At 39.1% G+C, this 23,637-nt stretch overlaps 1 protein-coding gene across 1 annotated transcript in view; it reads right to left on the bottom strand.

The window, feature by feature from the left end:
- Nucleotides 1-23,634, bottom strand: part of TUBGCP4 (tubulin gamma complex associated protein 4) — a 34,455-nt gene extending 10,821 nt beyond the window's left edge. The window contains exons 1-9 of the mRNA XM_046652023.1: nt 23,337-23,634; nt 18,054-18,182; nt 15,275-15,397; nt 14,831-14,884; nt 14,338-14,394; nt 11,517-11,596; nt 8,564-8,765; nt 7,272-7,437; nt 6,910-7,034 (exon numbers count right to left, since the gene is read on the bottom strand). Of these exons, the coding sequence (XP_046507979.1) occupies nt 6,910-7,034; nt 7,272-7,437; nt 8,564-8,765; nt 11,517-11,596; nt 14,338-14,394; nt 14,831-14,884; nt 15,275-15,397; nt 18,054-18,182; nt 23,337-23,414 (1,014 nt within the window). The 5' untranslated portion in view covers nt 23,415-23,634. The remainder of the gene's footprint in view (nt 1-6,909; nt 7,035-7,271; nt 7,438-8,563; nt 8,766-11,516; nt 11,597-14,337; nt 14,395-14,830; nt 14,885-15,274; nt 15,398-18,053; nt 18,183-23,336) is intronic.
- Between the last annotated feature and the right edge of the window lie 3 nt (nt 23,635-23,637).

The raw sequence follows: 23,637 nt of genomic DNA, 5'->3' as shown, positions 1-23,637 counted from the left end.
GAAACTTCTTTATTCTGATAAAAGGGTATATATAAAAAACTCACAGCAAACAACCTATTTAATGGTGAAACATTAGAAGAAATACCTTTAAAGTCATTCATCATTGTACTAAAGACTTTGCCAGTGCAATAAGAAAAAATCTTTAAAATTATATACAGCAGTCCCCCCTTATCCACAGGGATGTGTTCCAAGATCCCCATTGGATGCCTGAAGCCACAGATAGTACTGAACCCCATATGTATTATGTTTTTTAAAATTTATAAATTAGGCATGGTAAGAGATTAACAACAATAATAATAAAATAGAACAATTATAACAATATACCATAATAAAAGTTACTGTAGATCTTAGCATATGATTTTCTTCTTTCCTTATTAAGTCAAGAACTTTCACCTTTTCACTTAAAGCGAGTACTTTATAGCTTCTCTTTGGCATATCTGAATTGCCACCATCACTATACTCTTGCACTTTGGGGTCATTATTAAGTAAAATAAGGATTACTTGAACACAAACACTGTGATACCATGACAATTGATCTGATAACCGAGATGGCTACTAAGTGACTAATGGGTGGGTAACATATACGGTGTGAACACACTAGACAAAGGGATGATTGATGTCCCGGGCCAGATGGAGTGGGACCACAAGATTTCAGGACACTACTCGGATCAGCATGCAATTTAAAACCTATGAATTATTTCTGGAATTTTCCATTTAGAAATTTCAGACCACAGTTGACCAAGGGTAACTAAAGCCATGGAAAGTGAAACTGCAATAAGAGGGGACTACTGTGTGTGTGTATATATAACTGGAAAGGAAGAAACTGTTATTCCTTTTTTTTTGGTGTGAAAGAGTGGCTCTGAGCTAACATCTGTTGTCAGTCTTCCTCTTTTTGCTTCTCGAAGATTGTTGCTAACATCTGTGCCAATCTTCCTCTATTTTGTATGTGGGACACTGCCACAGCATGGCTTAATGAGTGGTGTATAGGTCTGTGCCCAGGATCTGAAACCGTGAACCCCGGGCTGCTGAAGTGGAGCATGCAAACCTAAGCACTACACCACCAAGCTGGCCCCAAGAAACTGTTATTCTTAAGAGATGATATCACTATCTGCATAGAAAGTCCAAGAGAACTGACATACAGATTATTAGAACTAGTATGAGAATTCAGCAAGATTGATGATTAATACGTAAAAATCAACTACATAACCATTACCAGCATCAAAGGTAAAATCCTGACTAGGATTTGCCTGGTGATCAACCTTGGTTCAGGGTGCCTGAATTCTCCACCCTGGAGCTCATCCCCTCTCTCTCTTACTGGAACTGACATGGATTAGGAACTGGCCTTTGGTCCTTTTCCAATACACAGTACTAGGCAAAGTAGCTGACATCTTTAGGGGAATATAACCTCATAAGTCAAAATAATTAGATACATGAAGAGTAAAAGAAACACAACCTCTGAAGCAGAAGTCTTAGAACAGACTGAGTGGATAGTATAGTGTGCTGCCCAGATCGCCCCTGTAAGAATGAGGTACTCATTACCCCAGCTACTGGGAGTATTGGCTGTTGTCGGCATTCTAGGAATTGCCCTTGGTCAAGGGAGCTTCCTTACCGATGGTTCCACTCCCTGAGTGAGGGGAGCCCACATCGAATTCTGATAGATGCAGAGGTACAATGGCCTAGCTCTCTAACCTCAACTGGAACATCTCTGAAGGGCCATCCTAGCTTTCGAGCTCTGCACAGAAGTGGCCAAGGCTTCTGCTGCAATTGCATCACAGTTCACCTTCTCTCTCTGCTCATTTCTACTTCTCTCACTTCTTGCAACCAAATCTCAGCTCAGAATCTGTTTCCTGGGAAATCTGACCTATGCTGCAGACCAAGAATTTAAAATAGTCTTGATAAATATGCTTACAGAGGTGAGGATAATAGCAATATAAATATACAAAAAGAAATCATAAAAAAGAACCAAGTTGCTGGAACAATTGGATATCCACGTGTAAAAAATTAAAACTTGATCTACACTTTGCACCACATACAAAAATTAACTCAAAATGATCATAAACCTAAATGTAAAGCTGAAAACAATAAATTTTCTAGAAGAAAACAGAGGAAATAATCTTTGTGACCTTGGATTAAGCAAAGTTTAGACACAGCACTAAAGACATGATCCATAAAAGAAAAAAAATTGATAAACTGGACTGAATCAAAATTAACAACTTCTGTTCTTTGAAAAATACTGTTAAGAGAATGAGAAGACAAGTCATAGACTAGGAGAAAATATTTGTAAATCACATATCTGATAAAGGATTTATATCCAGAATACATAAAGAACTCTAAAAATACAACAGTATGAAAACAAAAACAATAAAAAAATCAATAAGAGATTTGAACAGACACTTCATCAAAGACAATAAGCATATGGCAAATAAGCATATGAAAAAACGTTCAACAGCATTAGTCATTAGGGGAATGCAAATTAAAACTACAATGAGGGAATAACCCAAATGTCTATCAACAGAGAATGGATAAACACACTGGTATGAACAATGGGATACTACTCAGCAATGAAAAGGAATACACTATTGATAAATGCAACATGGATTAATCTCAAAATAATCATGCTGATTAAAGAATACCTAGGAATAAATTTAACCAAGAAAGTGAAAGATCTGTACAATGAAAATTATAAGAGTTTGTTAAAAGAAATTGAAGAAGAAACAAACAAATGGAAAGACATGCTGTATTCATGGATCAGAAGGATTAATATCGTTAAAATGCCCACACTACCAAAAGCCATCTATAGATTTAAGGCAATCCTTATCTAACTTCAAACAGCATTCTTCACACAAATAAAAAAACAGTCCTAAAATTTGTGTGGAACCACAAGAGACACCAAATAGCCAAAGCAATCCTGAGAAAGAAGAACAAAGCCAGAGGACAAATCACACTTATGGATTTTAAACTACACTACAAAGCTATACTAATTAACACAGCAGGGTACAGGCATAAAAATAGACACACAGACCAATAGAAATGAATAGAGAGCCCAGAAATAAAACTCACGTATACAGTTAAGTAATATTTGACAAGGGAGCCAAGAACACCCCATGGGGAAAGGAGAGTTTCTTCAATAAATGGTGTTGGGAAAACTGAAAAAACACATGCAGAACAATGAAATAGGACCCTATGTCACACGACTCGAAAAACTAACTCAAAATGGATTAGACTTAAACATATGACCTGAAACCTAAGACTCCTAGAAGAAAACATAGGGAAGAAGCTTCTCAACACTGGTCTTGGCAATTATTTTTTGGATATGACACCAAAAGCATAAACAAATAAAGCAAAAATAAACAACAAAAGCAAGTTGGACTACCTCAAACTAAAAAGCTTCTGCACAGCAAAAGAAACAATGAAAAAAAATGAAAAGGCAACCTCAGAATGGGAGAAAACATTTGCAAACCATATATCAGATAAGGGGTTAATATCCAAAATATATAAAGCACTCACACAACTCAATAACAACAACAACAAAACAATCCGATTAAATGGGCAGAAGAGGGGCTGGCTCCGTGGCTGAGTGGTTAAGTTCGCGCGCTCCGCTGTGGTGGCCCAGGGTTTGGATCCTGGGCGCGGACATGGCACTGCTTGTCAGGCCACGTTGAGGTGGCGTCCCACATCCCACAACTGGAAGGACCTGCAACTAAGATATACAACTGTGTACAGGGTGGGTTTGGGGAGATAAAGCAGGAAAAATAAAAATAAAAATAAAAATAAATGGGCAGAGGAACTAAACAGACATGTTTCCAAAGACGACGTCCAAATGGCTAACAGGTACATGTAAAGATGCTCAATATCACTCATCATCAGGGAAATGCAAATCAAAACCACAATGAAATATCACCTCAAGACCCATCAGAATGGCTATTATTGAAAAGACAAGAGATAAGTGTTGGCAAAGATTTGGAGAAAAGAGAACCCATGTGCACTGTTGGTGGGAATGTAAATTGGTACAGCCACTATGGAAAACAACATGGAGGTTCCTCAAAAAATTAAAAATAGAGCTATCATATGATCAAGCAATTCCACTTCTGGGTATATACCCAAAGGAAATAAAAATAGGTAATCAGAGAGATATATATTCTCCTATGCAGCATTATTCACAATATCCAAGATATGCAAACAACCTAAGTGCCCGTCAATGGATGAATGGATAAAGAAGATTTGGTATATACAATGAAATTTTTAGCCATGAGAGAGAAGGAAATCCTGCCATTTGTAACAACATGGATGGACCTTGAGGACATTATGCTACGTGAGATAAGTCAGACAGAGAAAGACAAGTAGTATATGATATCATTTATTATGTGGAATCTAAAAAAGCCAAACTTATAAAAACAGGGAGTAAAATGGTGAGAGATGATGGTTAATGGTACAAACTTGCAACTAGTAGATAAGGAAGCCCTGGGGACCTGATGCATAGTATAGTGAATATAGACAACAATATTGTATTATAATCATCACACTTGCTAAGAGACTAGACTGTAATTATTCCCACCACACAAAAGAAATGATAATTATGTGATGTAACAGAGGTACAATGGTAATCATATTACAATATATAAATGTATCAAATCAACATTTAATGTACACTTTTTAAATTTAGATGATGTTATATGACAAATATATTTCAATAAAAAATAAATTAAAACACATGTATTAATAGAAAAAGACAAAAAATGAAAACACATGTAATAAAGATGTTTTTAAAAACTGCATGCGCAGGATACTTTGAGAAGAGTGTTATTTCAGGGAATGGATGTGAGAGGTCCTCTGTCATGTCACAAGTGCATGACACTTGTACTACACTTGTAATAACAATGTTTGTAAAAGTGGTACCTGCTTGCTACAAAGCGAAGAGTATTTTTTAAGTGAAGGGATGTGTTTACCATTCTGTAAGACATTTAGAGAAATGTTTAAAAAAAAACATGTATTAATGATGGTTATGAGTGTTCTGTGCAAGCTAAAAAATAAAGGAATAAACTATTGATACATCTGACATGGATTAATCTCAAAATAATTATGCTGAGTAAAAGAAGCCTGACCCACATCCTCCCAAAAAAGAGTACATAATGTATGATTCCATTTATATAAAATCCAGAAACTGCAAACTAATCTATAGTGACAGAAAGCAGAGCGGTGGTTGCTTGTGGACAGGGAGGGTAAGAATGGGGAGATAAAAGCCCATAGAAAAGCTGAAAATGAAGGATGCAAGAAGATATGTCAGGTAAATATGACCCAAAGAAAGCTGGTTCATGGTCTTAATAATTTAAAAAAAAGGATTTAATTAAAAAGTACATAAACATATAAAAACATATATCATTAGTGATAAAGAGAAAATTATGTATACATAAAAGGAAAAAAAGAATATATATTCATTATAAATATGCACATGTCTAACATATAACCTGAAAGTGACGAATTAGAACATGCACAGAACTCCAGACTCAACACAGAATATACATCCTCTGGGCAGATGCGGAACAATTAAAAACAAAATAAAGACCCTACATTAGTCCATAAAGGAAGTCTCAATAACTTCCAAAGGACCATTATACAGACATGTTCTCCAACTATACTGCGATAAAATTAAAACTTAATTCCTTGGGTTAAAAAGAAAATCATAAAGAAAATTAAGAATTCTTTAAAACAGAATGATAAGACGACACATGACGAAACTTGTGGGATAGAGTCAAAGCAATATGTAAAGTTTTATACATATTTCTTAGGAAACAATGGTTGAAAATAGAAGAGTCAACTTTTCAGCCTACGAAACTGGAAAAGAGTCACAGAGAAAACTCAAAGAAACAAGAAGGAAGAAAAATAGTAAAGGTAAAGGCAGATATCAATGAAATAGAGAAAAAATACAGAAGATTAATAAAAACAAAAGCTGGTTCTTTGAAAAGATTAATAAGACTAAACAATAAAAAAGATTAAAATAAATAAAATACAGAATGAAACACAGTGCCAGACAAGCAGAGATTTTTAAAAAATTAAATCTAGATGAAATGGATGCCAAAGCTGGTACAAGAAGTAATAAACGTCTTGAATAGATTAATACGGTTTCAACATGTTGACTTGGTGAAGATTTCCCCTCCTAAAAAAAAACCTAGCTTAGATAATTTTTATAGTAAATTCAATCTAACTTTCAGCAACAATTCCTGTCTTAGATTAATTGTTCTAAAAAACAGAATAAGTTATCAAGTTATCACACACCTGTGAGCCAAATTTTATTAGAAGCCATAGAACATATGCCCATTTGAAAAATTACTGGTCACAATTTAAGTTGGATGAAGCACAGTTGACTAAGAACCCGAAGCAGGAGGCAGAAGACCTGGTTCTGAACGCACCTTCGTTACTTACTGTGCAACAACAGACAAGGCAGCTTTCTATTTTTTTTCATTTATAGGAATGGAAAAATAATACTTGTTCTGCCTTCCTCATAAGATTATCATATCCATGAATCAAAGAATAAGGAATAAATTCACTCTAAAATGCAAGGCGCTAAATTTAGTTAGAGTTAGTTGATTCCTTGGAGTTACTGCCAACTATGTAGACAGACTCAAAATGCTGACTGTCTGAAATGAAACTAAGACCTCCCTTTATTCAACTAACTAATTAACTAACCAGCTAACTAGCAAACTCCTGTCAGGTGTGAGAAGGCGAAGGCAGTTCTGTCTCTATTACTAACAACATAATGCTTTTATTTTCTACTTCTTGCCCTGCAGCTCTCTGAAACAATTCCCTCCAAGCTAAGTTCTAACCCCATCAGGAAGAAACAAAAGTCAAGCACTCAGTTTCTGGGGAACCAGTCTATTTTCTTTCTAATAAAATATACTATGACAGACAAACCTCAGCCACAGTACTGCGAATGCGATCCACCACCTGCTCAAAATCCACCAGGCTGAAGAGCGGCTGCTGCTTGAGACGATGCAGCTCTGCAGCAAACGTGTCCTCCTGGTTTTTCAGGATGGATCCTGCAGAAAGGAAGGCACTGTCAGAGGAAGACAGAGAGCAAGCAGGACAGGCGAGGTTCTCTAATCCCGGTGGGACGGCTCCTTCACCTGCTTCTCAGGCGAGCATGGCATGGTTGTGCTGAAATCTCAGTACAAAATACTGCTCATCACTCACTGACCAGGCATTCTTTGGGGCGGCACAGTTTCAAGAAAGAAGGGCCCTTGCGGATGGGGTCCAGTGGGCAAGGAGATTCCTACCTTTTCTAGTCAGGTTCACATTTTGATTTTCAAACATCTGGACAGATTCCCCAACAAACAGGATTTTTTCAGCAACCCTCACTGGAATGTAGGATGGCAAAACTTCCACTCGCAGGGAGAACTGCTTTAGAGATGGCGCCAGCATGTTTTCTTCCTCTATCAGGCGCTAGCCAAGGAAATAATTCGTATCAGAGACGATGTATGAAGTAAGAAAGGGAAAACAAGAAAACATCCTGTAACTCTCGCAACCCATGGGTTATATTTTCTGGAAGCAGGGACTTTAACTCTAAAGTCACGTAATTCTTAAACTACTAGGTTAGAGACACATATTCCTTTTTCACGCAGCAGGATAGCATGGTGGAAATAAATTTTCTTAACATTAGGATTTTAGTTCTCACTCTCCCTTTACTGCTGTGTAAAAACTTGTAGATCTGGAACTCCGTTTCCTTACTTGTACCCTGGGATAATTGGTCTTTATATTTATATTTCAGCTTTTACTGGACCATTTCAGTTGAATTACTAATGGTCCCTCAAATAAGCCGTGTCCTTCATGGCCTGTGTACTTTACACACATCTCTCCCACTGCCTGGAACATTTCTTGACCTCTCCTTCCAAACTCTGCAATTTTGGCACACATTCCACTGCAAAGCTTTCTCTAATGACTCTAAGACCATGTTGCGAGAACCCTCATTCTTACTCTTTCCAGAGAACTTAGTATATTGTAATGTCACTGCTTACTTTTCTATCTCTTCCATAAACTACAAGCTCTTCAAGGACAGGCACTACTACATTTTATTTGTCTATGCAGTTGTGGCACCTAGAACAGGGCCTGGCATATAACAGGCATTCAATAAAATGTAACAGGATAAATGAACGGATGAAACGATGGATGGATGGATGGATGGGTGAACAAGGACAACAGAGGACTGTGGGGAGTCTAATCAAAACTCCAAACTGCATTTAAAAGCTGCAGGGCAGCTACAAGACTACCTTAGGAGATGAGACTTATTATTAAGACTTATTATTATATTAAATGCATATATTAGGAAAAGGGAAAATGAAAGGAACCTCACAAATATATTTTCTATTTTGTAGTCTCATATCAAGTTAGGTATTAAGTTTAAGTTAAGTATTCAGCTAAGATAAAGCCAAGTGTTGACATCTAAAGAGTTTATGACAGGTGCCCAGGCTACAGTGAGCTGGCAAGGGGGGAGTGTCACCAAAAGGTCATTTAGCGGTAGACTTTTCTCACTCCCAGCAGGAGTATGCTAGGCGTCCTGCTGTGCTCTCACCAAGTCCTGGAGTTCTCGCAACTGTTTTCCTGTCAGTCCCCCAATGCCCAGATCCTCCTCATCCTCTTCTGGCTGGGCACTGACATTACCAGAAGAGGGACCCTGTTTGACAAAGAACTCTTCATGCTGGTCCAAGAGGAGTCCATGTAGCATCCAGGCTGACAGCTGCTTATACATGACCCCATGACACACAGCCAGGATTCTGAGTGGAGAGAAAAGCAAGAGCCTTAGAAGTGCACTTAGAGAACAGTAAACCCGCCAACAGCATAGAGGGCAGGCTTTAAACCGCTACACGATGAACAGAGGCCTGAGAGGTTGATGAGTCAGAAGGGAAATAACCAATTAAGCTAAAAATAATTGTGTTATTTTAATTTAAATGTGGATGGGCTAAGTGATTAAACTTCCAAATTTGTAGTCTACATAACTGAAGTCTGAAATGTTCAGTAAATGTTCTGATAATCTCTTAGGAGACGCACATTTTCTTTCCTCTTTTGTGTACGGTTTCAAAACTGATAATTCTTGTTAAAATTAAACTGACTCTCGTTTTGGATAACACAATATTAAATTTGTTTTATTTCTGTTGGAATGACATAGGGAGAGTAGATTCAATATGTAAGAGGTCTGAAAAAAGTATTATCCAACAAAATGCGGAAACTAAAACAAAATGTTAAAAGGCTGCTGGAGAATGGGATATTCACATGGTCTCAAAGGATCACCCCCTCAGATAACATATTAATTAGAAAGGGGAAATTGTCCCTCTAAAATGGAGAGATCTGGTGGAAAACACCTATTCCAAGTGATCAAACTTGACAACACCAGTAATGGGACAAACTTCCTCTCTGTGCCTTCTGAGATGATGCAACAGGAAATAAAAGGACCTATGTGGTCTTCTTGCCAAAAATGTTTAACCTGAATCTACTCATGAGGAAATAATCAGAAAAATCCAGATTGTGGCACATTCTATAATACGACTGGTTTGGACTCCTAAAATGTCAATATCATCAAAGATTAAATAAAAAAAGGCATGGAAGGGGACTGTTCCAAATTAGAAGAGACTAAAAAGACATGACAACCAAATATGCGAACACTGATTGGATCCTGGATTGCAAAGAAGAACAGCTATAAAAGGCCTTTTGGGGACAACTGGGGAAATTCAGATATATTTTGGATATTATGTTGTTGAATTAATGTTAACTTTCTTGGGTGTAATATGGTATTGAGGTTATATAAGGGAATGCCCTTTTTGTAAAGAGATACAAGCGTTATGATATCTGTGACTGCTTTCAAATGATTCAGCAAAAAATTTGTACTATGCATGCATGTGTGTGTATCTACATATATATATTTCATTGTTCAAATAGAGGGAGAAAGAAAGAAAAAGATATACGTGACAAAATGTTAACAACTGGTGAAACTAAAGGATATACAGGTGTTTATTGTACAGGTCTTACTGTTCTTTCAACTTTTTTGTACACTTGAAATTTTTCAAAATAACTTGGGGAGAAAAAGAAACTACGAGAGCTTGAGTCTGCTATCTGTAGTATGCTAACTGAATGGACTCTCTCTTAAAAAAAATTAAATGGGAAGCCACTCACATTTTGCATGTCTGAGTATATGATCTGTAAAATGTGGTTCCTGCAAATATATAACAAACATGTATATATTATATTATCTATATAATATTTTATATCTGTGCATAAAACTATATATATTTATAGAGAGAGAAACTGTAGAGGCTATACACTGAAAGTTAAATTGGATATCTCAAGGGACTGAGATTAGAGGTGATTTCTCTTTCTTCTCTTTGATTGTATTTTCTACAATCAAAATGCACTTCTTTTATTAAAAAAAAAAAAAGCACAATATTAGAGAGTTAAGTCCCTAAAGCATGTTCTGGAAAGTTTCCTGTTCTTTTGAGGATTTGCTTGTGCAGTGGTTAAAGTGGAGATTGTTAACAGTTGTGAAAGGCCTCAGAGATCATCAATTCCAATTTTGCAACTAATGCCATACCTGTTTTTAAATATAAGGAGGAAGAGGGAAATAGTAAGATCAAATGAGCAGTCTTTTATCATACTCCACAAATATTTAATATAGTTGTAATCATAAGATATATAATTTTGTATCCTTTTATCAGTTAGTATTATAAACAATATTTTTACATGTTGTTATAGTATTTATTATTTTAATGGCTTTATATCTATCAAGTGAATATATCTTTATTTAGCGTTTTGCTGCTGCTGGTAATTTTCTAATTTCTTGATATAGTAGACAACATTGAAAAGAATAATGTTTGTGTATATGGTTATTTTCTTCTTTAGAATAATTTTGTTAGGATAAAATTCCTAAGAGTGGCATTATGGGATTATAAACTCTAAACATTTTTCTTTTGCTGAGGAAGATTAGCCCTGAGCTAACATCCGTGCCAATCTGCCAGTCTTCCTCTACCTTATATGTGGGTCGCTGCCAAAGCATGGCTGAGAAGTAGTGTAGGTCCACGCCTGGGATTGGAACCCACGAAATTGGGCTGCTGAAGCAGAGCACACTGAACTTAACCACCATGCCACAGGGCTGGCCCCTCTAAACATTTTTAAGAACCTGATGTAAAAATAACAGCTACCCAAAATACACATGTTTAGACATCATTAAGCATTATCTGGCACATGTAATGGAAATTCTCCAAGGATAATGAGATCCAAAAATGAAAAAGTACTGCCTCAAGGTTATCTAGGCAACTAGATCATAGCCTTGATACTCAACACTTTCTAACCCTCTCTTTTGCCATTTCTGAGCTATCGTAAGGATTACATGGGCTCCTCTGTTCATGGGCCTTTTCTATCCCGGTCATAACTTTCCCCAGAGGGAAACCTGAGATGACCTGAAAATAAAACATGTGCAAAGTCAAGTCACTTGACCACCCACTGCCACCCAAATTCCCAGTTAAGCTATGACTTACTTTTCCAGTGCACTGCGAACAGGAGGCAGACCTCCACAGCTGTGTTTGTATACTGTTTCCAGGATTTGACAACCATGAATCTGTGGAAAATACAGCCTTGTCAAACTGGATTCCATTTTGATAGTTCGTGTAGCACAAACTCATATCCTATATTCAATCCAGAGGGCACAATGCAGCAAAGAATGGAGATAAACTTTCTCATAAGGTCTATGTGTAGTTCCGATAGACTCCAGTTCCAAGCAATTCTGTGACACCAGCTGGGGTGTCCTACAGTTTCAACTCAATTCTGACACTATCTACCTGGAGATAGCATCAGATTCCACAGGTTAAGGGCTCAGTCCCACAAGACCGCCTTCCACTTCCAACACCAATCTCAAGCCCAGGTTGTTACTGTACTTCTGACCCACTGGCTCCTTGAGTTCCACTAATTTGCTAGAGTGGCTCACAGAACTCAGGAAACCCATTTACTCACTTGATTACCAGTTTATCACATAGGCTACAAATCAACAGCCAAATGAAGAGACATGGGGTGAAGTACGAACAAAGGAGCTTCTGTCCCTGTGGAGTTTGGGCCCCGCACCACAACACGTGGAAGTGTTCTGGTTCACCAACCTGGAAGCTCTCTGAATCCTGTCCTTTTGTGTTTTTATGAGAGTTTCATTACACAGGCATGACTGATTAAATCATCAGCCATTGGTGATTGACCTCAATCTTCCAGCCTCTCTCCCCTCTCCTGAGGTGGTGGGGCGGGTAGTGAAAGTTCCAACCCTCCAATCACATGGTTGGTTCCCCTGGCAACCAACCTCCATCCTTAGGTGCTTTCCAAAAGTCACCTCATTAACATAAATTCAGGTATGATTGATAGGGGTTTGTTATGAATATCAAGACATCTTTATCGCTCTTATCACTTAGGAAGTTCCAAGGGTTTTAGGAGCTCTGTGCCAGAAATGAGACAAGGACCAAATATATAATTTCTTACTATAAATCACAATAGTTGTTCTCCAAGTATGGACCCTCCATCCTCCCACCCCACCCCTACTCCCACCCCCAGCAGCATCAGTATCACCTGGGAACTTGCAAGAAATGCAAATTCTTGGGCCTCACTCCAGACTACTGAATTAGAATCTCTGGGGCAAGCCCCAGCAATGTGGTTTTAACAATCCTCTCCAGGTGATTCTAATGCACAGTGAAGTCTGAGAACTAGTGCACTAGAGAAACCAGGATCATTTAGAGTTGAACTGCCAAGCAAAGAGGCAAAGAAAGCCCTTTGTTTCACATTAAGGCCTGATTCAGACTACTTATATGGGATACACTTTTCCAAAAATCTGCTTCCTCTCTGTCCTTCTGGCTCTTTTTTAAAAAGTGCTTTATTGAGGTATAATTTACATAAGATAAAATTCATCCATTTTAAGTGTACTATTCAATCATTTTTAGTAAATTTACAACATTATGCAACCATCACCATAATCCAGTTTTATACCATTTCCACTACTCTAAAAGGATCTCTTGTGCCTGTTCGCAGTCATCCCATTCTCAGCCCACTTTGTTGACCACCTCATTTTTTAACTCTGTAGAGCCATAGCACACTAGCTTCTCTCCCACCACCCTGGCAGGAAGGAAGATTGGCCCATCTGTAATCTCCCTACTCATTTTCCACTCTCCTTCCTGTGGCCGGTGGAAGCTGAAAGTCAAGTGAGATGTGCAGCTAGGCAGAGAACCCCTATGCTAACTCCACTTACCTAGAAGCTCCCCTCCAATTTTGGGAGATAATTCAGCAGAGCGGTTAAGAGCATAGTCTTTGGAGGCAGTTAGATGTGAGTTTATATCCCAGCTCTACCATTGACTACCATCTGTGCGACCCTAAGCACATTCCTTAACCTATGTGACCCCTTGGAGGACTGAATATGATAATGTATGTGAAGCACTTAGCACAGTCCCTGGTATACAGCAAGTGCACAATAAAAGTTCGATGTTATTTGATGGGGGCAATCTGCTTTGAAGGGCCAAAGAACACCTCCCCTACTGGCTTCGCTGGCACAGAATGAATGCAGCAGAGTGTACGTTTCTGTACTTATACAGTGAAAAAAGGAAGTAGCAACCATGCAAGTTAACTGCTTGACTAGTTGTTTTCATCAAGGTGAACACTCCTGACAAGCTAAGGCACAAATATTACAGCTTAAAAACATGAATGAGCAAACATGTTTAATCCAGTTGTGCTTTTTGGTCCAATTGTGGACCAGCAGTTTCTTCTTCTAATGTGAAATCTCAAAGCATTTATTTCTCAGAGTTATTAACTCTGCCCGGAAAAGACATTCTCCTGCCACTGGGGACCCTAACTTTTCAATGCATGTGATAAAAACTTGTGATAAGAATAGGCAAATTTAACTAAAAAAATAAAAATCTGGTTTCACCCAATGATCTAATTCTCAGAAAACTGCCAGCACCCTAACCATAAACCTATTAATTTCTTTCTTTCTAAGAATTAACTTTCTGCTGTTCCTCAAGATCCATATCTAACAGTTCTAAATCCTTAGTGCAAAAGCTCTCAGCTCCAAATATCCGAGCATTTTCCTCTTACCCAGCAGCATTCTTGGGGTGCGTCTCCCCACCTTCTGGACCAGGAGGTGCTTAAGGGCAGGGTCAGAACTTATTTTTGCATTCCTGACACTTAGCCTGATACCCAAGCAGATACTCTTGAATGAATGAATAAATAAATAAAAGCTACTAAAAACTAGGGACTTCAAAAAAGAATGTAAGGCCAAATTAATTATGAATATTTCCCTGGTGCTTACCAGAGTGAAAGGAAAAGGAAAGTTCTCACCTTTTGACTTTTAATTTGTTCTACCACAACCATCACAGAGGGAAAAAGGAGCTGGAACTGCAAAGTAGAGAATAATTAGGAGGGTATATAATCAAATACAAGGAAAAAAATTAACTCAGGAAATGCTTTTGCTTCTAAATAGTACCACTTAATATAAAGATGGCAACCCCACAGAAGAGCCAACATCCAGTATCCTAAGGCAATTCGATATGGGGGTTGGCTGCAGATAGAGAATGGCAGAGAGAAGCAGTTTCTATTTCTGGGGTTAGCATAATTCTGAGTATTGAGGTCAATACAGAGCATTAACATCAGGCATTAAGTTTTAACTAAATTTGGAGCTTTGCAAACAGTTCTGATCTAGGAAAGCATACAAAATATAAAATGCTAGGCTCTGAATCCCAAAGGAAGAAGGTTCTCAAAAATAATGTCATAAGTTAGATTTTTCTAACAATATCAAGAAATTTCAAGGCATTTTGTGATTTGGGGAGCATACCTGATCTAGGGAGTAATTGACATGTGATATGGAGAGATGGGGGTCAGCCAGGAACTGCAACAAAAAACACCGTGATTAGGACTCCATAGAAAATATCTTGAATCTATTTGATCTATGAAAGCTAGAAGGGAATCTGAGAATGGGCTTAATGTTAGTTTTAGGCTATTGAGAACTGACAATTTATAGAAGATTATTAATTCTGATTTTCACGTGATAACAAAACCAAAGCTAGGGCTCTTATAAACTTACTCAGAGACCTTTGCCATGATCTGCAGTCCACTTTGATCATGACTTGAGCAATCACGGAGAGCACACTGTACCCTCCAGCCACGAAGAAAACAGCTCACTCTTAACTATCTGCCTGTATCAAAGGGCATTTCAAATTCAAGAACATGCCCTAGTCTGCTGTCTCAGAGGTGTTGCTTCCCATGTCTCGTCTCTCACCTCCTGTTCCAAATCAAGCAGTGCTTGGCGATAAGGCTGCAATACCGAATCCAGCCCTGTGCAGAAGGCCCTTAGGTAGATTCCATGTAATCCACCCTGGCCCTGTTGAGATGGATGATGATCCTGAAATGAAACAAAGAGAAGGCAGCTTCTCAGCTCAGACTCTGAAACCTGAGGACAACGTTATCCTTTATTAGTGGTATTGTTTTTACCTCAATAATTGTGTATCAAAGAAGTACATCAGTGAGAGGAAAACATGACTGAAGAGAACAGATTTTGAGTTCTGATCTTTTAAAATGTGATAATATTTTAATCTTCCAAGTGGCTCAGGTGTTACAAACAACCAGGCAGTACTCCATACTGTCAGTGGAGAATTTTCTGCAGCTTAATTCTAATCTTATAATTTCCAGCTTAAATCCCTTTGGTGGCTTCCCATTGCCCCAGAATAATACCCCCCTCCCCTACATGGCATACAATGACTTCTGCATTCTGGCCCTTATCCTCTTTCCAAAATTATCTTTCACCGCTTCCAACTTCACATCTTCATTTCCAAACCACCCACGGTTCACCAAATGTGCCTTGCTTCTAATTCTCACCCCCCTGAATTTGGATGTGTTCTGCTTCTAACTGTGCACTCATCTTTGTGACAGATACCTACTCTTCCTGCAGGACCTAACTCAAGCATCTCTTCTCTGTAAAGCCCTTCCTAACTCGCCCTAGGAAATTAGTAACTCCCCCTTTGTTGCCTTCATAGCATCTCTATTTAGTGCTGGAATTGCACTCTTCTTTATATGCCCCTCTCACTGGACCACGAGCTTCATGATGCAAGGGCCCACACTTTATTTGTCTTTGTATTTAAGCTCCCAGCACAGTTCTTTGAACAGAGGATAAATATTTACTGAATTAAATAAAATGACCTCAATCTTCCTTCTAATATCCTTTCTCCTGCCTGGCGTGGCAATTCATCAAGAACATGATTCTGAAAGCCAATATGGGGAGTTAAGATACTCTCTCCAAGAGGCTATTTACAAATATGGCTTGTCTTTCAGGAAACCTGCAATTTTTCGTTAAGAGCTTCTTCTGTAGTTGTAAATGGGGAATTGTGGTTAACAGTTGACTAGAGGCCACGATGAACAGCCTCTCTGGCTATGCACTGACTTGGGTGATGGAGCTCTGGTGGTGGTAGATACAGTAGCAGAACTCAGCAACAAATGTGGTAAGAAGCTTGGGCTCAGGGATAAGGCACAGTGTAGCCAGAGGATGCTGCAAAGGAAACTAGTAGTTCCTGAGATAAATGTTCACAGCTATAATAAGAACAGCATGGGCACAGAGTGACTTACAACCAGCCAATTTTGTTTTGTTCCTGTGTGGTTCCAGAGAACTGAATGTCTTCATTTACCCCAAAATGAAAGAGAAAATGAATATGCTTTTTACTTTTCCAAAAATGAGGTACTACTCTTTAGAATTTGGGAAAGTAGGAATTCACAAATTATGTAAGATAAAATCCACATAGTCACATGAATATAGGACAGGTTTTTTTTTCTTTTAAGTGTTATATACAAAAAATTAAAAATAGAGGTCTTTTCATCTTTATTAATACAGATACAGGTCCCAACTTTGATAATTAAGTGTGCTCTCATTAATATGATTTCATAGCAAATTGGTATTGATTCGATTTTAAAGTCATGTTTAGCTTATGTATTTTCTCTGCAATAAGATCAGTTTGGGAGAACCAGAAGCCCTGTCCCAGAGATGAAAATATAAGGCATTATTCTTCAATTCCTTTGCCCCATCAATTACCAAAAAAGGCCTGACAACCAATTTCTATGATAGGAGCCAGAGGGTACTGACTGCATTGTTTCAGAAAAGCATCCTTCCTTTTCCTTTCTAGAAGTCCCCGCCTTTCTCCTCAACCAGAATCATTCTTTCAACTGGGAAATAGTGATCAGTGAATCAGAGTCACACAATTCAGTAATCTTTTTATTTGCCACTGACAGAATTGCAGACTGTTAAAAAGAAAAGAGAACTTTAAAATTTCTCCTTAAAAAAATTTGAATGTGGGGTCGGCCTGGTGACGCAGTGGTTAAGTGCGCACGTCCCGCTCCTGCGGCCCAAGGTTCGCCAGTTCGGATCGCCAGTGTGGACATGGCACTGCTTGGCACACCATGCTGTGGCTGGCGTCCCACATACAAAGAAGAGGAAGATCAGCATGGATGTGAGCTCAGGGCCAGTCTTCCTCAGCGAAAAGAGGAGGATTGGCAGCTGTTAGCTCAGGGTTAATCGTCCTCAAAAAAAAAAAATTGGAGTGCTTACAATGTACTAGGCACTTCGCATGAATTACCGTGTTTAATCCTCACAACCCTATGAGATAGGTACTAACTGCTATCCTCATTTTATAGACAAGGAAACTGAGCCTTAGCTAATGAGCATTAGGTTACTGCCAAGCAGTCTATGGCCCGTAAGTGATGGAATGGCTCACAAATCCTTGGCCTCCACACTATACTGACTTCCAATTAATTCACAGTAATGGATAATATTTATTAAGTGCTTACCATGTGCCAAATACCTTCTCTGGTTTAACTCTTTTCTTTACAAATAAAAAAGTGTATATTTTCCCCTTTTTTGAGGTAGTCACCTGGCCTTCACTTGAATAATTCCAGTGATGAGAAATTCATAACTTCTTGAGAATCACTTCACATGAATTACCCATAGATTCACTGAAAGCTTGACATAGCTCCCGCCTTCTGGAGGTGTACATTCCCTGAGAACAGGCACCTACCTGTTGCTGCACATGGCCTGTGTACTGTTCAATGAACTCGGTGAAGCGTATATAGTCTGTGCCGAGCCGGCAGAGTCGATTCAAGACGCTGGTTTCACTGGGATGTAGAAATGGGAAGTCCTGTGACACCTGCAGGAGAGGAACAATGCTAAAGACACCGATGCCTGCTATTCACTGCTCGCCAGTGTTTGAGGTGCTTCAACTGCTTCATGCTATTGATCCTTTCCCTTCTCAAGATGCCCATTTAAGATTGGTAAGTTCTGGATAACGAAAGTATTTGCAAACCGCTATAAAGGTGTTGTTCTCCATCCCCGATATAATTAGTTGTTTATTGCAATAGGTGGTAACACATGGTAAAGAATTCAAACAATACAAAATAGTGTACATTAAAAATAAGTCAACCTTCCCAGAGGCAACTACTATTACCTGTTTCTTATGCAATCTTCCAGGGATGGTCTATAAGGATATGGGTTGTTTTTAAAGATTTTATTTTTCCTTTTTCTCCCCAAAGCCCCCTGGTACATAGTTGTGGGTCCTTCTAGTTGTGACATGTGGGATGCTGCCTCAGCATGGCTTGATGAGCGGTGCTATGTCTGCACCCAGGATCCAAACCGGCAAAGCCCTGGGCTGCCGAAGCATAGCGTGCAAACTTAACCACTCGGCCATGAGTCCGGCCCCAGGATACGGGGTTTTTGACCTGGTTGCAACAAAGTCTCTTTAGCAATACTGCTCAAACTGGGGTCTGCAGACTCCAGGGTTTTCTCAGACATATGCTTAGGACTGATAAATTTTCTATGAAATTTTAAATTTTGTTTGCATTTCAATGAAAAGGTCAAATTAATGCAGCACACTATAATCTGTAAAAGCACCTTATAATTGGACATATAAATTTAGTGTCCATGTTTTCATCTATATTTTTAATTTAAATAATGGCCAAATAATAGCCTAGTGTGCTATATAGAAGTTTCACCGCAGTTCAAGTAGAAAAAAGTAGTGGGATCACTCCCGTCAGAATGGCTATAATTAACAACACAGGAAATAACAAGTGTTGGAGAGGATGTGGACAAAAGGGAACTCTCATACACTGCTGGTGGGAGTGCAAACTGGCGGAGCCACTATGGAAAGCAGTATGGACAGTCCTCAAAAAGTTAAGAATAGCACTGCCATATGATCCAGCTATTCCACTGCTGGGTATTTATGCAGAGAACGTGAAAACACAAATGCATAAAGATACCTGCACCCCTATGTTCATCCAGCATTATTCACAATAGCCAAGACTTGGAAGCAACCTAGGTGCCCATCAAGGGACAAAGGGATAAAGAAGATGTGGTATATATACACAAGGGAATACTAAGCCATAAAAAGCGATGAAATCTGGCCATTTGTGACAACATGGATGGACCTTGATGGTATTATGCTAAGTTAAATAAGTCAGAGGGAGAAGGTCAAATACCATATGATCTCACTCATAAATAGAAGATAAAAACAACAATAAACAAAAACGTAGAGACAGAGATTGGACTGGTGGATACCAGAGAGGAAGTGGGGAGGGAGGAGGGTGAAAGGGGTGATCAGGCACACGTGTGGTGATGGATTATAATTAGCCTTCGGGTGGTGAACATGATGTAATCTACAGAGAAATCGAAATATAATGCTGTACACCTGAAATTTATATAATGTTATAAACCAATGTTATTTCAAGTTAAAAAAAAACATAGTAGGAGAATATATTCATCCAACCAACTTTTTGAAAAAAATTGTGGCGAAATATACATAAAAGTTATCATTTTACCCATTTTTAAGTGTACAGTTCTATGGCACTGAGTACATTCCCATTGTTGTGCAACCATCACCACCATCTACCTCTAGAACTTTTTCATCATCCCAAACTGAAACTCTGTACCCAGTAAACAGTGACTCCCCAGCCCCTGGCACCACCCTTCTACTTTCCGTGTCTATGATTTTGACTACTCTATTCTACTATTCCACTACTTCAAATAAGTGGAATCATACAATATTTGTCCTTTTGTGACTGGCTTATTTCACTTAGAATAGTGTCTCCAAGGCTCATCCATGTTGTAGTATGTGTCAGAATTTTCTTCCTTTTTAATGCTGAATACTATTCCACTGTATGTATATGCCTCATTTTGTTTATCCAACTCATCTGTCCTTGGACACCTGAGTTGCTTTTATCTTTTGGCCGTATATAAATATATATAGTGAATAATGCTGCTATGAACATGGGTGTACAAATATCTGTTTGAGTCTCTGCTTTCACTTCTTTTGGGTATAAATCCAGACAAGAAATTGCTGGATCATTTGGTAATTCTAAGTTTAATTTTTTGAGCAGTCACCATACTGTTTTCCACAGGGTCTACACCGTTTTACATTTGTACCAGCAATGTACAACAGTTCTAATTTCTTCACAACTTCACCAACACTTGTTATTTTCTGTTTTTTTTTATAATAGCCGTCCTAAAGGGGATGAAGTGGTACTTCACTGTGCTTTTGATTTGCATTCCCTAATGATTAGTGATACTGATCATCTTTTGTTTATTGGCCACTGTATATCTTCTTTGGGGAATCAACTAACTTTTAATGGACACCTACTGATCCCAGGCTCTGTGCTAACATTCAGAGATTAAATAGTGAACAAAATCAGATAGTTACTACCCCCAAGGAATTTAGCATATTAATATTCACATTGTGAGTATTGTATTTTGTGAATGCCATCTTTATATGACAGTAAATGTGATAATAAACATGCAAAGAAAAATTTTTGTTACTGAGTCCACAATAATTTGATAGGAATCCATTTAATACAGATTTTAATGACACAATGCTAACCATATCTTCAAGTTAATAACTTAAGAGGTGCATGACATGGTGCTTAAGAACCTGATCTTTGAGCCACACTGCCTGGGTTTGAATCCCTGAATTGCCTCTTACTTGTGTGAAATCTTAGGCAAGTTAGCATACCTCTCTGTGCCTCAGTTTTCATACCTATAAAGTGGAGACAGATTGTGAGGATTAAATAAGTTAATACACGTAAATCACATGTGCCAAGCATATGGCAAGTGCTTAATACATGTAAGCAATTTTTTCTTATTAGGACAGCTCTACCCAGTTATCAAGTGATACTCCCATGAAAACTGGCATTTTGAGCAGTGCTTGTTGGCAGAGTTTTAGAAAAGTTCAAGGTCTAGTTATTTTGAAACAGCAAATATAGTTACTGATACCATTTGGTACAACCTATTTATATTAATAGGCATTCTCCACATTAGAGTTACTGAAGTCAAAATAGAAAATATAGAGCCAGATCTGTAGCAAAGTCTTTATTAAACTGAATTGTTGGCGATTTAGTTTCAGCAAAACAATATTATACATTAATCAGATCAGTGGTCTCCATCAGGGGCAATTCTGCCCCCAAGGGACATTCAGTAATGTCCGGAGATATTTTTGGTTGCCATAACTCAGGGGGTACTACTGACATCTAGTGAGTAGAGACCAGGGATGCTGCTGAACATCATCCTACAATACACAGGTCAGTCCCCCACAGCAAAGAATTATCAGTCCAAAATGTTAATACTGCCAAGGGTGAGAAACCTTGCATTAGACTAATGTTAATTTGAATTTATCGATTTGGTAGTTTTGTTTAGTTCATAAAAACATTTCATTTTATAGTTGTTTAAGAGCTATATGTTTGAGTTTATACTTAGTTTAATGTGTATACTTATTCAATGTTACAATAAGATGATTTTTATCAACAGTGGGCATTCGTGACAACTTTTCCCTTTATTTGAATGTGAAAAACACTTCTTTGCAGAAAGTATGCAATATTTGCCGGTTTTGGTGGTGCTCTTTTCTTCCACAAATATCTGAACACCTACTATGTGGAAGAACTGTGCTGGTGCTCTGGGTACACCAATGAAGAAGACCACTGTGGTCTCTGCCCCTGTGAGTAATCTATGAGAGAAAAAGACTATAAACAAGTAAGAACAATAAATAATATGAATTATGCTAAGTCCTATAAGGGAAATGAACAAGTTGCTGTGATAGAGAATAATGGCATATGGGGAGGATACTTAAAGAGGTGGTCAGAGAAAGTTTTTCTGAGGAGGTGTCTTTAAAGCTGAGCTCTTAAGGAGGAAAATATCTTTTTTTTATAAGACTTTTTTTATAAGAAAGGAAGGAAGGCAGCTATCTTTCCTATATTCTGCTATCTCCTTTTACTTCAGTCAAGCACCCACAAATACTTCCTGAATATTTTCCTCCTATATGACTGGCATTGTCCTAGTTTTACGGGGGAAAATAAATAATAACAAGAGGAATCTGTTTGATTTGTGGGTTTTATAGATTAAGAATGTAATTTTTCTGCTTTTCCACAGCCTACACTGCCAATTCTGATAAGAACAGGCATGACTTTGTGATCAGACAGAGCTAGATTCAAAGCTTGCCATTACTAAGACTAACCACCTTAAAGTTCTCTGAGCTTCAGCTTGCTCATTTTTTAACTGGGGCTAACAATATCTAAGTTACTAAATTATGGAGAGGATTAGCTAACATTGCTGGCAGCAGAAGTAGAAAAGAGTAGTTCAGATATCGGAACTGGACAGACCCGAGTTCAAGATCAAGCTCGCTAAGTATTAGCTACATGACACCGGGAGTTCATCTGTGAAATGGAGATAGGTGGTTGCGAAGATTAAATGAGATAATACATATGGCACACAGCCCTTCCTCCTCATACACTCCTAGTTACACGAAGGGCCCTTTCCAAACTCTCCTAGTGCAGAATTTTCCTGGGAAAGGAGTAATGAGGGAAACATTCTCATTCATTTGTTCATTCAACGAAATTGGCTGAACCCTTACTGTGTTTAATTAAGCGCTATGTATTTGGACTAGCTTTCAAAACTCAGTTTAAAACAGAGTGCAAACGTGAAACGCGAGCAAGTGCCTCCCTCACTTTTACGTCCAGTTCCCCAACAACTCCCGCTCAGAAACCCCCAGCTCAGGCCGGGCCCGGGCTCCCTCCTTCCGCCCGAAGGCCGGCCACTCAGGGTCTGCGCTCCGTTCCCCAGCCCAGACCCAGCCCTCACAAGGCTTCCCGCCACGCCCGTAGGCCCCTCGGGCACTGCCCCCAGTCACGTGCCAAGGGGCACGCCCCCCCCCACGCCTCAGTCCCTGAAGGCCCCGCCCCCGGGCCCCTTAGACTCCTCCCCACGCACTGGCTCAGGCCCACCCATTCAGTGCTAGCTAGTTCCCGCGCTCTGAGCCGGACAGTACCTGGAGGCCATTCCGCTTGTTCCAGGTGAAGATGGACCCTGGGTACCCGCTCAGAGCCAAGAGCAGTTCGTGGATCATTCCCACGGCGGACCTCGAGTCCCTATATCCGCCACCTCCTCCTCCAGCGCCCCTCCAGGAGACCTCGGAGGCGAGTGCCCCTTCTCCACAGGCGCACGGGCTCCTAGGACGGGCAGTTCCTCCCGAATCTACCCGCCTAGACAATTGCTGTGGGACGAGCAGAGGGGAAGCGGGGAAGGGTCGGCGCGCCGGGCCCCGGAAGTGTGCCGCGCTCGGCTGGGCG

The sequence above is a fragment of the Equus quagga genome, chromosome 2 (assembly GCF_021613505.1).
Source record: "Equus quagga isolate Etosha38 chromosome 2, UCLA_HA_Equagga_1.0, whole genome shotgun sequence".
NCBI classification, from domain to species: domain Eukaryota; kingdom Metazoa; phylum Chordata; class Mammalia; order Perissodactyla; family Equidae; genus Equus; species Equus quagga.
The sequence above is the reverse complement of the archived record's forward strand: the minus strand, read 5'-3'. Positions and strand labels throughout refer to the sequence as shown.